The sequence below is a fragment of the Melospiza georgiana genome, chromosome 2 (genome assembly GCF_028018845.1).
Source record: "Melospiza georgiana isolate bMelGeo1 chromosome 2, bMelGeo1.pri, whole genome shotgun sequence".
In the NCBI taxonomy this organism is placed as follows: Eukaryota; Metazoa; Chordata; class Aves; order Passeriformes; family Passerellidae; genus Melospiza; species Melospiza georgiana.
The window spans coordinates 57,445,506-57,462,720 of record NC_080431.1 but is presented as its reverse complement, the minus strand read 5'-3'; the positions used below and the strand labels follow the sequence as shown (position 1 = coordinate 57,462,720).

The window sequence follows — 17,215 nt, the reverse complement described above, 5'->3', positions numbered from 1 at the left end:
GGGCCCCAGCGCGCCGCGACAGCGACGCGGAAGCGGCCGCGCCGCCCGCCGGGGGCCGCTGGGAGCCGCCGGCGCCCCCCAGCGGTCAGGACCCGGCAGCGCCGCCACCCCCGTGGCCGCCGCTGCCGCCGGTCCGCCCGCGGAGGCTGCCGGGAGGGCGGGCCGCCAGGGGGCGCCACATCCGGGGCGGAGACGGCACCGCCATGGCGGCGGCGTTCAAGTAAGTGCTGGGCCAGGGGGCCGCCGTCCCGCCGGAGCTGCGCCGCGGGTCCCGCCCGCGCCTCCCAGCGCCCCTCCGGCCGCGCGGGGACCCTCGAGGGCTCGATCCGGTCACCCCTCCCGCCGGGCGGGGACCCTTAAGGGCTTTATCCGGTCACTGCCCCGGCCGCACGCCGGGGGCGGGCTCGGCGCGTCTGGGAGGGATGGGGTCGGTGCTGCGGGGCTGTGGAGCCCCCGACGCGTGCGGGAAAGACTGAGCGAGCGGGGTTTGGCCAGCCGGGAAAACGCCCGGCAAAAAGCCGAGCTCAGTGAGGCCCGGAGCTACCTGGTATCAGAATTGCAGAGTATACCGAGGTGGATCCTTAGAGATCAGCGAGTCCAGTTCCTGGCCCTGTGCAGGATACCCCCAGGAGTCACCATGTGCCTGAGGGCGTTATCCAGGCACTTCTTGGACTCGGGCAGTTTTGATGCTGTGACCTCTGCCCTGGGGAAGTTCCAGCCCCAGTGCCCAATAATCCTCTAGGTGACAAACGTTTTCCTGCTCTCTGACCTAAACCTCCCCTTACACAGCTGACCGAATTATAAGGAAGTTAAAATTGTAGGGAATTCAATGACTTCCCATTTATAACTACTCGTTTTAGAACAGGAAAATGGTTTGGGTCGGAGGGGATTTTCCCAGATGATCCAGTCCCAATCCCTGTGCCGTGGGCAGGGACACCTTTTGCTAGACCAGGTTGCTCAGAGCCCCATCCAGCCTGGCTGTGAACACTTTCAGGCATGGGGCATCCACAGCTTCTCTGGGTAGGCTGTCCCAGCATCCTTGATTCTATTGTGTGGCTTAAAAGCTTCAAACAAGGTTTAGCAAGTGCTGTTACATGAACTGTAAAACAACAGACCTTGTGTTGGGTTTCTAATCCATTGGTACCCGACCAACACATGTGGAGCCAGCAGGAGCCAATTCATGCTGGCCATTATGTTGGTGATACCTCTGTGTGTTAGTTTGCATTTGGAAAACTTGCGTATTCCATTTATCTTTTTTCCACCCCTGCCCCAGAAGCACAATTTTAACAAAACTGTGACTGCTTTGTTTAAATATTGGCAACAGTTTTTATAAAACGTTTTTTTTACCTTAATGATCCCTGCTTAAAATACTAATACACAGGTACTGTTACTAGTGTATGATTAATAATAAGCATCAATTATTTCTCATCTGAAGCACTGCATGAAGCATATTTTGTAGTTGTACATTTTCTCAACGATTCTAAGAAAAACTGAATAATTAAAAATTTTTATACAGATTTTTGCATTTGTTTGCAGTCCTTGAGCTAACAGATATTTCACACAGTGTAGTAAAATTTTCCTTTTTGCATTCCTTGAAAGATGAAAGCTAGCAGTTTTTGTTCAGTGTATGCGCAGGCAGGTTCATTGTGAAAACATCTTTTTTTTTTAGATTAGTTTAAAATTTCCTCATTGTTCTGTAACTGTATTGCAAAACAGTTTTGTCAGGCATCTTGATTCCCAGATTTTTTTTCCCTGTGTCTTGCCTACTCAGGAACTTGCATTTGAACTTCTCTTTCTATTTATTCTAGAACTGTGGAACCATTGGAATATTACAGGAGGTTTTTGGTAAGTGAAACATAAGATGCCGTATAAGTTCCTTGCAGTGAATTTTTTCTTTCTTGCTTCTGCTCTTTTAACTTGTCTGTATGGAAATCTGAAACTATGGAAATAGAAACTGAAAAAAAACCCAACCCAAAAACCTGTCTGAGCAGGTGAAAAACTTTTGTGCTCTTCAGAACATGCTTTTCTTTCCATCTTTCCATGGTGTTGATACTGTTCATCTTGATGGGTGAATGCTTCTGTTGGTCTTGAAAGCAGTTCAGGTTAAATTTGACCAAGATGGTCATGCAGGTTTTTGCCTAGTACAAAATGGTGTCAAACCAGGCTTTTAGATGGTACAAAAATTAGTAATAGCGACTACTGATGCTAACCATGCACACTGTAACTGCGGGGGAAGAACACTGAACAGCTGAACCTTAAATTAGTTCAGCTGTTACTGAAGTTGTATTGACTTAGAAATGGATCCAGTATTATTGCAAATTTTGGTTCTCATAATTGAACCAAAAGAGTTTACTTTTGAAAAGCTTGAAACTGCGGTGAGTAATCTAAAATGATGGAATATTGTTTCAGTTTCTAAAATAAGTGTTATGTGTTGTACTGATGGTATTTGAATGCTGCATTTTCTTTTGGTGCAGGGTTTTTCTTTTGTTTTCTTTAGTTCACTCTAATTTTAAGAGCTCCACTAAGCAATGCAGGCAGTTAGAAACTCTCATTTTAAGTTTACCAGTGCGTGTTCATTCTTGGATGATGTTCTGAATCTAGTCTCCTGTAGTACCTACCCTTGAGACATCAGTCTATTGTTATAGTGTCTAAATAAATTTAAATTAATTTTAAAAAATCAGGAGTTTTCTTTTGTAGGCCTACAACCACAAACTACATATCAGTTGATGAAAAGCCAGCTATAGTCTGACTGAGTTTTCCCTAGCATTTTTGCTAGGGAGAACTAATATTTTTTATGCAACTCTGTAGCAAAAATATTACCGTGCTATTTGATAAAGTATGTTTTCTAATTTGAAGTTTGTAATTTTTCTTTAGAAGGAGAACTGTCGGCCTGATGGAAGAGAGTTAGGTGAATTTCGGACAACCACTGTCAACATAGGCAAGTGCTTATGTGGAATAATAATAATGGGGGAGGTATTATTGATATCAGGTTATAGCAGTGACCTGAATGACTTGCTAATTGGTTTTCTTGGTTCTTGTATTTGGAAACCAGGAAGAGGAAGGATTTTTCTTTACAGTTTCAACAAGCATGAAAGAGAATGTGGGGTACAGTGGTATCCTCAAACATTGTTTTCAGTCCTGTTCCTGGGCTAATGTGCTCAGTGTGATTAGTCAGTTCCGCTCCTGTATGTGCAGCACAGTTTAGGTGCCCTCACAAGTTTGCAGATGACACTGAACTGGGAGTGTTATCTGATATGCCAGAGGGTTCTGCTGCCATGCAGAGGGGGCTCAGCAGGCTGGAGAACCTCAACCATTCTGTATGATTGACTGTTTAATACAGAGATTCTGTCCCACTCTGGATTCAAGACTTTGCTTAGGCTGTGTTTAGTACAAAAGGATGGAAGGTAAATACTCCATGAAGGTTGGATGTTATTTAGCGCGCTTTGAAGGGAAAATAGATTTTATTGAACAGTACCTTTTCTCTTCAGGTTCAATTACAACTGCAGATGGTTCTGCCCTGGTGAAGTTAGGAAATACCACAGTGATTTGCGGAGTAAAAGCGGTATGGTTGGTTTTTATCTTTATTTATCTGTTCGCTGATTTCGTGCATTTGTGTTTAGAATTGATCGCCCTTGGAGTTACAATAATGTGCCAGTCAGATGCAATTACAGTCTTTCACCTGAGTTACTTCCAGACCTGAAAGTTAATATATAATGTAATTGTATAATCCTACCTGTATAGTCTGAGAACATGTATTTTTGTGATGCCCATCATGTACAAAACTAAAGTCCTTGTTATTTCTAGATAAAAGCTCTGTAATTGAAAAAAGTTCCTGAACATGGATCAGTAAGTGTACTGGGAATGAGCTGGCTAGACTATTGAATGCCTTGTAGCCTCATCTCTACTGCTGGCCTGCCATGACCTACAAGACAAATGACTGTTCATCCCTGTACTGAGTTCTTCCATAGGAAATTTACAGACAAGGAATGATTAAAAATGACTTTTGTAAATCTCATTGTAATAATAACTGGGAAGAAAAGAAACATTTGTATATAGAACAACTGAAAAATATTTTGTACAAAATTCTTCATTTTTCTCGTTTGTATTTCTACAGGAACTTGCTGCACCTGCAGTGGATTCTGCTAATAAGGGATATATTGGTAAGTGTTTCAGTATGGATCTGAGGTTTTGTATTACTTTGGCTAAAAGGTTGTGGAAATTGTGTTCTGTAGATTTCTTAAAAGAATTCATTTGGATCAAATTTTATTACAACTCTCCAAATTAATTTCCAAATTGACATCTAGGCATCTAGAATTCCCTTTGTTTTGCTTGTGAGTTTTCTGTATACAGCTACCTTTTTGTTGCAGTTTCCAGGCTGGGCATGGAAGGAAACCTGCATCATTGTGTATATTAAGAGGGAGAAGGTACTCTATAAAAGACAGTGGCATGCATGGTTGTGCAAAGGCATGTTAACTTCTGTTTCAAAGTCCCAGTAGGCAAAAAATGTAACTGTTAAAAACTGTGAAATAAAAACTGTTTATTTCTCAGAGAACTGTAAGTCCCAGTGGTACCTCCTCACTCCTGTTTGGAGTTTCTTTGGAAATAAAATAATTCTGTGGAATTGAGAGACAAAGTCCCCTTTTTCTAAGGCATCTCCCAAGTATGTTGTTTTCAGTAAGCTTGACTATCCTTAGGTTTTTTCATGAATGTTTATGCATGTTTTTGCTTCAAGTCCAAAGCCTCGGGTTTTAATAGTTGATGGAAAGCAGACAGCATACCAGCAAAGTCAGGCAGTGGAATGGAAATGCTGCTGTTTCTTGATCTGCTGAAAAGTGCTTAATACTTAAAGAAGTGTTTGTGTGGGTCATGGTAGAGAAGGATTATAAACAGACAGTGATAGCTAGGAGTATGTGCTTTTCCATGGAATATATAGTTCCTGAGTACAGAGAGTACAAGTTCTACAAGTTCTTTAATACAAACTCATGCATAACTTTATTTTTGAGGGGAGAATTAGGAAGGCCTGATTGAAAAATCTTGGTCTTGCCTTTCATTTGAAGTACATAAAATAGTATTAATAGCATTTGTTATTTATTTTTTTATTTTTGATTACCCATTGCCTGTTTTCTTTGGTTTATGACTAATGATTCTTGCCACCTAGTTCCAAATGTGGAGCTGCCATCCCTCTGTGCAGAGAGGTTTCGCTCTGGACCACCTGGTGAAGAGGCTCAAGCAGCAAGTCAGTTCATCGCAGATGTGATTGAAAAGTAAGAACCATCTTAGTGCTGTTAAAATACAACCAAATCTGTCTTGGTGCCCTTTCATTGCCTTGCTTACTCTCATTTTATTTTAGTTCACAGATGATGGTGAAAGAAGATCTGTGTATTGCCAATGGCAAGGTAAGTTCTGTCTCAGAATGAAGAGTTAGATAGTAACAAGATCACAGGACCTGTACACAAGTACAAATACAGAAGGTATTTGAGGTTATAGGGGTTTTTAGTGTTGGTTTTGCTTTTCAGTCTTCATAGCTTAGTTTACTTCCTAAGTGCAAAAATCAAATGATAGAAATAAGTACCTATGTATGTAGTGTGGCCAGAATTTTCTTACATATTAGACCACTTACTTAGCTGATGGAGTATCTCACATCTGCAAACCTTTTTTGATAGCTTGCGTGGGTGTTATACTGTGATATCATATGTCTGGACTATGATGGAAACCTTCTGGATGCCAGTGTCTTTGCTTTGTTGGCAGCATTAAAAAATGGTAAGTCTTATTTAGAACAAGAGAGACATTCTGGTAAGTGTTGCTTGGAGAAATGCATTCGTTTTGGACCCTGCTAAGTGGGTAACCAGTTCATGGGACTGTTTGTTTCCTGTCATTTGAATGCAAATACAAGGTGGAAGTGATGGTGGGATGCCATAGCTGTGTAACACCTGAAAAATAGGATCTTTTTTGTACACTTATTATTGCTTTCTTAAAGGACTAACTGCTGTTCTGCCATGTGTTCTCTGGTGTCAGATACATGAGTCTTTCAGCAGTGACCATGAATGAATTTAACATCTGCATCAGGGTATTACTTTGATAATGTATTTTGCGTAGGCAGGAAGAGCTGTTGGAGGCTTTGCTTACAGAAGTACTTTGTCACAACAGAATATTCCTTTCCTAGCTTAATGAATTATAGTTTGTAAAAAAATGTGTGGCCTGACTGTTTGCAGGTGTGTGGCTTATAAATGCATGAAGGAGCAGTTTAAAGGGAAGCTTATGGCAAGGCCTCCCTTTCTAACTGTGAATTGCCAGCCTTGGAATTCCCCTAGCTACTTGGCTCTTGTCCTTGTCACTAGCAATGTATGGGTTGTCACAGCAAGAGGCAAGAGTTAGCTGAAGGTCAGGTTGCACTGTTTCTACAGATAATTATAATTCACGACATGAGACTACATTACTACTTTTTATATGCCCAGTAAACTTGGGGGAAAAAACACTTTTGGTTAAATATTCTACAGTATTAGAATCTAAAGTACTAGAGTCTAAAGTATTTTAATTGTGTGGTATTTTGGAAGTAGAAAATATTTCTGTGTAAGGAGAAAAGGTTCTGTTACCCTCAATACAAAAATCAAACACTTCCTTGAAAAGGTCATTCTAAGCTAAATACTGTCCTTGAATTGAAGAATGATTTTTTTTGTAGAGAGTATAATTAATGTAGGAAAACCTATTCTGATTGATTCGCAGCGGGTTAAGAGAACAGCTTAAATATTTCAGTAGTTGTTAACATTTCTAGGCCTGTTTAATATTAGACCATTGTAATTTTTTCATCTCTTCAGTGCAATTGCCATTGGTTACGATAAACGAAGAAACTGGTTTATCAGAAGTTAATTTAAAACAGAAGAATCCTTTGATTATCAGAAAGCATCCGGTTGCCACATCATTTGCTGTATTTGATGAGTAAGTTCCAAACTGTTTTGTACTTTATGGAAACAACAGTGTTTGTAAAACAAATGAAAGATGGAAGATGCCACCGATGATGTTTGTGCACTTCTGCCAGGGACCAGAGTGGAGCCTCAGGCAATGCTGCTCCACCTGTCTTAAATCCACAGCCTCTCTCATTGAAGGGGCCTCTAGTTCTGTGATGTAAGGAGTTCACAAGACAAAGTGCAGTAAAAATAAGCGTAAAAGTACATGGATGGGTACTGTTTGAGGTTTTTAAAGATGAAAACGTTACCAGTGCAATTAATGTTTCAGAAGCCTGTGTAAGTAACTGATAGAAAAGATGGCAGTGTTTGAACAGCTTATTCCAAGGATGTAGTCAACAAAGGAGGGAGGAATTAACAGTCCAGTTAAAACAATAGAACCCCTGGATAACTGAAAATATAATTACTCAAGGTGAAGTGTAGCCAGCATGCTTAAGTCATTGTTCATGTAGGAAGAGAATCTGATTATGAGAATTCAAAGTAATCACATCTGGTAACTTGACTCCTCATCTGAAATTGTCTACTGGGTCTTCCTTATGTCAAGAATGTTAAGAATGTGCCCTGCTGCTATGTATAAGAAATGCAGTCATTTCTGGTGACATCCATTTGCAAATTAGAAAGTGACAGGATAGTGATCACTCTGCTATTCAAGATTTAGGTCTGTTTGGAGATCATGGGGGGTTATGGCACATTAATGTGTATTTACAGAAATTATTAGTAGGGGCCTTTCATCCAAATAACAAATGATGTAGGGAGAGCATTAATGTCAATTGTTGACCAAGTGATTACCAATGCATCAGAGCAGGACATTACTGGTTCTTTAGAATGCCTCTGTTAATTGCTTTAGTACCATTTCTGCTGGGTCTGAAGTTGGATGTACACTAAGTAACATACTAGGCAGACAGCTGTCAGTAAGGTATTATTTACACACAGACCAAAAAGCTGCCTGGGGAAGAAGGCTTTCTGTGAGTGTCTGTTGGGCTTTGTCTACTTCCCTGAAACCAACTGTTGCATCAAACAAGTTACTGAAGTCTCCTTTTAGCTTCTAAAACTAAGTACTGAAGGGGTGTCTGTCTGTGTTGTGTGGTTTGTGTTGGTTTTATTTATTTTTTTTTAATTCTGGTTAATAGCTCTTTCAATAAAATGCTTTACATACTCTGGCTTCCAGAGGCAGTTTTCTTCTGCATAAAAGGCCTCCTTGAATAAACTGAATGGTAATGGAAGTGGTAGGTTGCTGGTTAGTGTGGCCATGGCTGAGGAGCACTGCTGGAGGGCTGCTCCTGTGGCAGCAACCTGTACATCAACAACAGCCATGCACTGAACTGCTCATGTGACAGCATGAAAGCCAAAATAAACTGTCTTAAGTAACCCAATGAATCTGGTTTTGAACTATTCCCAGTCTGAGTGATGTTAACAGTTCACTGACAACAAATTGAGAACCACTTTGGTGAACTTGCCAGTGGAAATCAGTTTTGCTTTAAGGTGTCTGGTAGAAATTAGTGCAGCCTACACCCAAAACCAATGCCAGTCTTCAGCATAACTACAAAATAACAACTGCAGTCTTTCATATTACATACTGAAAATAGCAATTCAGTGGCATTTTCCTGCAATGTCACAGGTTTATGAAACCGCTTATATGCCTATTTTCCACAGTCACAAACATATGATTATGTGGACTCTCCCACATTTTTTGGCTTTTTGTTTTTTTCTTTCTTTTAAAATTGGTGCATTTTGGTAGGAAAACAGATAAGCTTGAGCACTAAATCCATCTACAAGTATGTGGTAAGAATACAGTAAAAATGGTATTTTGCTATAACATTAATGGAGCAATGTATACCAACATATGTGCATGCATTTCTTTCACAAGCACATTACTCATTGTTGATCCAACTGCTGAAGAAGAAGATTTAGCAACTGGAACAGTAACCATTGTAACTGATGAAGAAGGCAGACTGTGTTCTGTCCATAAACCAGGTACTTCTAAATTTACTACAAAGAAGCCTATGAGAGACGATGATGTTAGGTCAAGAAAAGATTCTGTACCTGCTTGGCTTTGTGAGATGCAGGTGCTTTATGGTAACAGTGTCTGCCTGAATAGTCATTAAATTACCTGCTCTTGAAAAGAGTTTTAAGATGGTGGGTGGCATGACTAAAGTTCAAGAAGCAGTCACAGGAGAGGACTAATTGTGGGCATGTCTCCTGTTACACCTCTTGTTTGTTTTCATTATCTTTGCCTGAAGCTAGGGCTGAGAAAGCTGTATGCTCCTCAGTGAAAGGTGCTGGTAATGGTAATTAATGTATTAATACTTGCATTTGGAAAGCACAGTTAGATACACATAACTGAAGTTTAAATAGAAAATCAAATTGTTCCCTTCAATGTTTAGGTGGAAGTCCTCTTACAGGAGCCAAGCTTCAGGACTGTATCACCAGAGCAATTACAAGACACAAAGAAGTAAAGAAGCTCATAGACAAAGTAATAAAAAGTATAACACCCAAGTGAACAAAAAGAGAGCTCTTTTCAAAAATGGATTTGTAAAAATTGTATTTGTTACAGTGTTCACAAACCTTTTATACTAAATAAACAAATATCAATACTACATTTACAAAGTTCATCTTTTCTAAAATGTTTTTCACCCTCATTTTATGTACAATGTTGTTGACTGGTAAAAAATACAAGGTAAAACATTCTGTTAAAAAATTAAGTGACTAGAGGAAACCAGATCCTAGCCACTTTATAGATTAAATTTCTAAGTTCTGTAGGGTTGGCTTCCAAAATCAGTTCGTTTCTTTTAGTGTAATGTCAAAAGTTCATTTTCCCACCAGTAATATAAAACACTAATTTTATTTTAAGCCTTTTCCTTAACAATCTGAAAAAAAAAATCCCCTTCCAATCAATTTTTTTGTGGGGGGAGGCAAGTCTCATGATTTTGGAGGGGCTGATGTGCCTCTTTTCCTTTTACTTTTTGAGTGGCTGCCTGAATGTTGATGATGCAGGTGAGCTGCTTGTGCTGCTGCCGCTGCCATAGCCATTTGATGCTGCAAGAATCGCAACTGCTGCCATGGAGGAGAAGGGAGAAAAAGCTTGTTAGTGTTGACTATAAAGCTTTCACATCAGGAAGAATGAAGAGGGAGAGAGAAAGAAAAAATAAAGAAGCACCAGGTTGACAAAAGGAACACACCATGTACTGGGGCAGTTGGGTACAGTCAAGCAGCACCAGTGGCACAGAAGCCTGCTGAGGGCACAAGCTAACATTTTACATGTGAATGTGCACAGCTTTGTTTCTTTGCCCTTGCTCTTCATTGCAGTAACTGCAGTAACTCAGCAACTTCACTGAGTGTTTGGGTTACACAGTACCTTTTTAATGTGATAGCTTCTCAGTGTATGCATTGTATGAATTTTCTGTATATATTACAAACATGCGACTGTGTGCTAAAAAATGCTAAAATGTTTTCATGAAGCATCTGAATGGTAAAGGAGCTTTGCAAAGCTCTTGCTTTCATGTACTGACTGTAGCAGGGCTACATTTGAACTTCCAGGTGCTTACATCCATGCCATTTTGAAATCTATTGGCACCTGGTATAGTATTTAGATATGTGCCACAAGCACCCCTTGAATGTTTGCAAATCAGGAAGGTGGAGGGCTTAAACGAATAAAAATAAATTCAGTGCTCCAAGTTGAGAGAACCACAGATTTCAGGTCTTGCATGATAGCTTGCCAAATACATGTTGGTTTTTGTTGTTTGTTTTTCTTTAAATTTGCGAGACCATAACTGCATTAATTAAAAAGAGAGCCCAAGAGGGTAATATTTTGGATTTTGGAGCCAAGAATTGTATTTTTAATTTGATTTTTTTTTTAACACAGTCAGAGTGAAGTTGCTGGATTACTTGTATCTGTTGCTGCTGCTGCTGCAAGGCTTGTTGTTGTTGCTGTTGCAAGGCAGAAGAGAGCTGGAGTCTCTGCTGAGGAAGGCTTTGCCCAGGTCTGTTCACAGCAGAGCCAAGCTGAGACAACACTGAGAAAGGAGAAGGGGAAAGCAGGCAGGTCAAAGAGGTCAGATTGAGTTGGTCAGGGGAGGAAGACATAGGAATACAGTGTAACAGGAAAGGGGGATCAATTGAATTAGTTTCAGAGTCAGATTTGGAACAGTGCAGAATAAAGTATACATGATATACATACTCTGTTAGTTAATTAGATTATGAAGTGCTTGTGGAGACACAAAGGTTTCTCACACTGGATGTTAAGCACAGAGTTAAAGAAACATTCCTTAATGAAGTCTGGCATGAAGTTCGCTGCATTTTCATTTTGTCTTAAGTGTAACTTGCTTTCATGTGATACTATCAATTGATGGCACTTAACTGCCAAACAAAGCAGAGAAGTGCATGCTTTAGAAGTTGAGTATTTCTCATAGAATTCATGTCCTGATAACAAACAGTAAATCACTGTGATCTAACGTAAGACTTCCTTAAGACCAAACTTCATTTCAGTGTGAATTTATCAACATAAACACTTCGCTAGAAAAGGAGGCTCAGCAAGCACATACCTGTGGCTTGAGGTTGCATAAAATTCCCTACTCCAGTCAGGTTAATTACAGCAGCTTGTTGGGCAGATAATGCCTGATCTTGATTGGATGGACCTTGGTCAGACCCCTAGCAAAAATGAAAAGCTTGATCCTTATTACCAAACTTTCATATCAATGAATAAGCAAATAAAGCCAGTGTGAAGGCAAACTTCTGAAGTGCCATTTAAAAACATTTAATGCTACTTCATCCAGTGTGTGCCAGATGCAGGCTAGTGTAGTCAGTAATAGCAGAACAAACAGATACTGAACACCCCAGAACAGCTTTGTTTTGGCAGAAATGGTAGTGCTCCTGTTACTCAGCAGAAGTCCACATAGTTTTCAATTTCTCTGCAGTCTAGCAGAGACTACACTTCATGGTAGTAATCTTACAATTTCCTGTCCCACTCCCAGCCCCAAAGTCTTCAGGGGCCCCTGAAATACCCATGTGTAAAGGTCCTAATCCATCAAAGTGTGCAAAGGCTGATGCATTCCCATGTTCATATTGTGCTACACATCTTAATTTCATAAAAATACAGACCCTGCTTTTAAAATCACATTATCAGAACACAGTAGTTTTCACAGTAATCACTTAAGCCAAATTAATGGAGTCTGACCAATGTCTCCTGAAGTCAAAGGGTGCTGAATTATGACCTCTTTTAGAACTTAAATTACGCAATGACTTATAACAAAGGAAAATAAAGTATTATATGCACAATTCATTATATGCATGGCTTATGAGTCAGAAAAAAGATGGTTCAGTCCAGGAGTTGCAATGCTTCTTTGGCATTACATTATAATGCTACTAAGATCTAGGAAAACCAGACCAAAAGATTGCATGTTGAGACATCATCACCTCCATGATGACTAGGAGTCATAGAAACACCATGTGGGGAGAATCCCTAAGTATGACAGAAAATGCATGTTTATATTATATTAGTAGCACAGAAAATTGTTGTTGTTTTTGGGCCTAAGTTTTTTCACTAAGCACTGTGAGCACATAACATTCCTATCCGTACCAAAGCTAAGGAATCTAGCGTTCATAGTATCTCATTTTAGCCAACAACCCCCTCCTCTATAATGCAAGGTATGAGAGAAGTTCCTTAGAGCAGTTTAACCGATGCAGAGATTGATTTTCTCCCGAACTTCCTGCCACAAGAACTATGCTTACATCAGCCTTTTTATAAATGCCCTTGATGTTCAATATCTAGAAAATAAAACCCAACAGTACAAGGTCACATTACTTTTTTTTTTTTAGTAGTTCAACGACTAGCTGACATTCAGAGATTCGGATGCTGTGAACAAATTGCGAAGTTTCCCATTAAACCTTCCCACAATCCAGAACAAGGCCTGTGGCTCAGGAGACTATATACCATAAAAAAAATCAGAGAGGCATCTTATTTATGAACAGTCTACAGTATCACAAGTAAAATTATGACAAACTTGAGTACCCAGTAGAGAGTATTTGGTTAAGCAGAAGGCTTGTGTGTCTGAGAACTCAAAAGCAGAGCAGCTAGTTTTCTCATGCTGCTGCATCAATGTTGGTTAGGATTTTTAAGTACTAACCTGGTACTTGTACCTTAGGATTTTTAAGGTGCAACTGACCACTCAAAATTTGTCATTTCAAGATGGATTGGTGTCTATCAAGACTTCAGATTTCCTCAGTGATTAAAGCCTTTAACACTTATTACAGGCAGCAGCAGAGCAAATCTCTTAAGACTACAGCTTTAAAGACAACTTGTATTTCCTTTGGTGCAAAGAAAATTCTGCTGAACTACAGCAGTGAGGTTTGTAAGCCAGCTCACAGCAGTGTCAGTAACAAGCGTTTGTTTCTCTGTTATAATGCTGACTGCATTCTTTCTCTGTTCATCTATCTGTTAGTTATGATAAACAAAGCACTAAGCTGATTTTACACCACTCATACAATGGGGCTGGCTCTCTTCATGACAGAGTTAGACAATGCTCAGCAGTTGTTATAGCTTTTCTATACAGGATACAAATAAAGAAGTATAACCCAGCTCCAGCCATAGCAACAGAGCCACTGCACTCTTTGCTGTTTGAGAAAGTTTAGGAGGAAGAGTTTCCTTCCCCTCTGCTTCAGATCCATGGGGTTATGGCTCATTTACTTGTGGAGATGGGGAGAATAGGCGGAACTGTTTCATCCATGCACCCCAGACTGAGGGCTGTTAGCACACACCTGTTCTCCCTGCTGCTGAGGACTACAGGTTGTAGGCTGCTGAGATTGCTGCTTTGGAGAAAACTGTGACAGCTGCTGCTGGAGTGGGTTAAAAATAAATGAACCACCTGGAAGCTGTTGAAGATTAAAAACAAAAGGCATAATTCAATCAAACTGCTGAGTTTCCTACTGTTCTAGGATGAAGATTGTATTGACAGTGGTGTACTTCCCAGAGGCTTGATTTTTTGTTTTGTAATGCCTTTAAAGTCAATCAATTTACAATTGTTGCTGTTTCTGGAAAAGGCTCATGCTCTGAAAACAAACTTGAATGAACTGACAGAAAGGTATTTCCATAGGAAAATATATTTTAATTATTTTAATTGAAATGGCAGATACTGTACTGATACTGGAAAAATAAATGCCAGTCTTCAACAGCACTGTATATAATTTCCACTTTCAGAATATTCCACTGAATTTTAATAGATAGTGAAATGGCCTTGATTCCTCTCCCTTACCCCAGCTTTAATTGCACTTATTTCAGCTGAATTGTTCTTGGTTTATATGAGTGGCAGAGCTAGCTTGAAAGAATGTCCTTCATGGAATCATTCAAATACAAGCATTTAATTCTATAGAAGAGCTCCACTCTGACATAACTGCCTCCTGTGCCTGCCCTTTTCCATCTTTCTGGAGTGTACAGGAGTGGGAAGAGGAAGTAGCAAAGCTGGTAGTCATTTTTTGAAGCGTGGTGCAATGCATATGGAACACTGAAGCTGCAATTCTGCACCTGCATCTGGCAGCTGACTGCAAGGTCTGGGAACTCCGCCCAGTTCCACAAACAACCCCTGCTCTGCTTTTAAATTCAACTCTGATATAACAAGTATCTGCTCATGTTTGTATTTGTATGTATGCTTAGTGCAAATAAAGCATTTACAGACCTTCCAAACTCCCTATCTTACATGAACTTGCATTTCTAAAACCTCTTGAAACCTATTACTGCACCTACCTGTGCATGCTGAGCTTGGCTTTTAGGCATTCTATGTGTAACCTCTGAGTGATTCTACTACACTGTTTTGTACAATATAATTGTAACTTTAGTCTGTGATCTGCAATGAAACCTTAGGCAAATCCTGAAAGATTGTATTTTAGGGTTAATCTTTTGAATTCAGATGTCAGCATCTTTATATTGTTACTGAGAATTATCTGCTTTTTTCTGAGCTGGGAATATAACTTCCACCTTGTATGTCTATGGAGATGTTTTTTTTCTCTTATTCTAAGCCTTTTAAAATAAGCAATTAAGATTTGCAGTAAATGGTCTGACCAACTGGCTCCAAAGATCTGTGTGGGGCAGTGCAGTAAGCAGCACTAAGCAGGTCTCTACAGAAAGATAAGAAATTATCATTATTATTGTGTCCAAGTATATAAATTACCTGTAGAAGATTTAAGGGCCGAAGATTTGATGTATTTTTCAAACCAAATGGGCTGCCTGTTAAAGAAAACATCTTTTTATTAGTAGTGAGTCTTTACTCAGTTCTATTTGTGTTTTGCAGTACACCTTTCCACTGGGACTATTTCTAAACATCTGGAAGTTGAAAAACTGGCAAGTGTAAATTGAGTGTAAACTTAATACTCAGTGTATAATAATACAGGTATAATAAAAAATGTAATACTGGCAAGTGTAAATAAGGTGTAAACTTAACACAATGCTGCATTTTCCATAATGCAGCTCATAGTTATTCAGACTCAAAGTGCACAAGAGCTGACTAAATGGAAAGAAACCTGTATCTCTACATTAACATTATACCCTGTGACCTATAACCTGTTGGTGCATTTACACAAAGGTGATTGTGGAGAACACCACAGCAGTTATTTTTCAGTGATCCTTCTTCTGCCTTTAAAAAGCTTTACTGTTTGTACAGTAAATCTAAAAAAGTCCAAGGGCTCAATGAAGTAATACACTCTTACCAATCTTTAACAGAAAATAATCCCACCCCAAATCTGAGCGACACTCCAGTAAGACAGCAGCTCTCAAACAGAAGCCCTGGAGGTCTTGCACAGACCTAGCTCACTCAGCTCATTACCTGCATCTGTTGTGTGTGGGTGACAGCACAGCATGTACAAAAATGTGACACCTAACTGGTAGAAGCTGATAGTGCTTGAAAGGACAGAAGTAGACTAAAAGCAATCCTCATGAACTGAAGAAATGGTCCAAAACTCGGTAACACTGATTTAAAAAAAGACAAATGACCAAGTACAAAATTGTAACTATCTTCGCGTCTATACAGCAAGAAAGGACATGTGAAGTTACAGGAGGTCACAAACATATCCAAATCATCCAAATACAAACTACAGAGCACACAAAAGAAAAGAACCTCTCCACACACTTTACATTTATAAAAATCACTGTCACAAGATGCTGTAGAGATTCCGAAAATATACATGGGTTCAAAAACCAATTAGATAAATCCACAGACTAGAAATCTAGCACAGGATATTAAGCACAAAGATCCATGTGGATATTCTTCAGCTGAGAAAGTCTCAAAGCTGTAGATTGCCAGAAGAGGTACAGTTGTAGACAAGGAATGTTTCATTTCACATTTTTGTCTCATCTCAAACACTCTCCTCAGTATCCTCTAATGGCAACTGTTAGAGACAGAATATAAACTGGATGGATTTTTGGCCTAAACCAGTAAAGCCATTCTTATGTCAAGGTAATGCTGTTGCAAAAAATACAGATAAAAAATAGGCAGACCTCATTTGGGGAAATGTTAACAGGAATGTTGTGAAAGAGATGAGATGCATTTATTCTGCTGTGCTCCACAGTGGTAAATCAGCCAAGCTCAGGCTTGTGTCCCGTTTTGGTTATCACATTTTAAGAAGGATGTAAGCAAATTGGACAGTCTAGAAAAGAGTGACAGGATTATGAAAGGTTTGAAAAATACGACCTATCAGAAAAAGACAAATGTGGGACATGACAGCATGTTTGATACTTAGAAGGTAAAGAGAAAGAGTGAACAACTATTTTTCACATCTGAAGGCTATAGGAGGAAAAAAAATTGCAATTCAGGAGATGCATTGTAATTAGAAGGAAATATTTTGCATGGATAGTGAGCCACTCCAAACAGCTACTGAGGAAGACTGGAATCTTCCTCAGTGAAGATATTTAAATACAGTTTATATAAACATTGGCTCAGTATGGTTTAGACAGATTTAACTCTTAGTATAAGGGATGGATATCTTGAAGTCTTCTACTGTTCTCATTCCATAACCATACATTAGACTCTTTTTTATTATATGTTCAGAAAAAATAAACTGATAATTTAAATTGTGCTTTTAAGATTTATATAGTTGCATTTGAAGGCAATAAGGAACTACGTAATTGTTGTACAAGAATAAAGTAGTACCAGGGCTAGAATAAAACACCCCACACATTTAGAAAGTGAGGCCTCTTTCTAATTTCAATCATGCCTTTTTTCTGGCAGTCATCATTATCAAAATTTCATTTAAATTTGGAGTTTCTTCTG

General features: G+C 39.4%; 2 protein-coding genes across 12 annotated transcripts in view; one reads left to right on the top strand and one right to left on the bottom strand.

Moving 5' to 3' along the window:
- The first annotated feature begins 162 nt into the window (after positions 1–162).
- Positions 163–9,559, top strand: EXOSC8 (exosome component 8). The gene is made up of 11 exons (XM_058018962.1): positions 163–220; positions 1,809–1,845; positions 2,875–2,938; positions 3,489–3,562; positions 4,115–4,160; positions 5,159–5,264; positions 5,351–5,396; positions 5,664–5,760; positions 6,816–6,936; positions 8,830–8,936; positions 9,347–9,559. The coding sequence occupies exons 1-11, from the start codon at positions 204–206 to the stop codon at positions 9,460–9,462; spliced, it is 831 nt and encodes a 276-aa protein (XP_057874945.1). The 5' UTR covers positions 163–203; the 3' UTR covers positions 9,463–9,559.
- SUPT20H (SPT20 homolog, SAGA complex component) overlaps positions 9,488–17,215 on the bottom strand; it is a 29,460-nt gene continuing 21,732 nt past the window's right edge. For 5 of the 11 annotated variants that reach the window (XM_058018958.1, XM_058018960.1, XM_058018954.1 and 2 more), the window contains 3 exons: positions 15,122–15,177; positions 11,504–11,609; positions 9,926–10,975 (listed from right to left, as the gene is read on the bottom strand). In XM_058018958.1, the coding sequence (XP_057874941.1) occupies positions 10,713–10,975; positions 11,504–11,609; positions 15,122–15,177 (425 nt within the window). In that variant the 3' untranslated portion in view covers positions 9,926–10,712. Of the gene's footprint in view, positions 10,976–11,503; positions 11,610–13,715; positions 13,830–15,121; positions 15,178–16,443; positions 16,593–17,215 lie in introns of those variants that run through there. The other 6 variants (XM_058018956.1, XM_058018959.1, XM_058018952.1 and 3 more) reach the window with 5 other exon arrangements.

Coding starts and splice junctions, on each gene's coding strand:
- EXOSC8 (XM_058018962.1), top strand. Junction 3,563..4,114: donor TGATTTGCGGAGTAAAAGCG/GTATGGTTGGTT, acceptor GTATTTCTACAG/GAACTTGCTGCACCTGCAGT. Junction 4,161..5,158: donor TGCTAATAAGGGATATATTG/GTAAGTGTTTCA, acceptor CTTGCCACCTAG/TTCCAAATGTGGAGCTGCCA.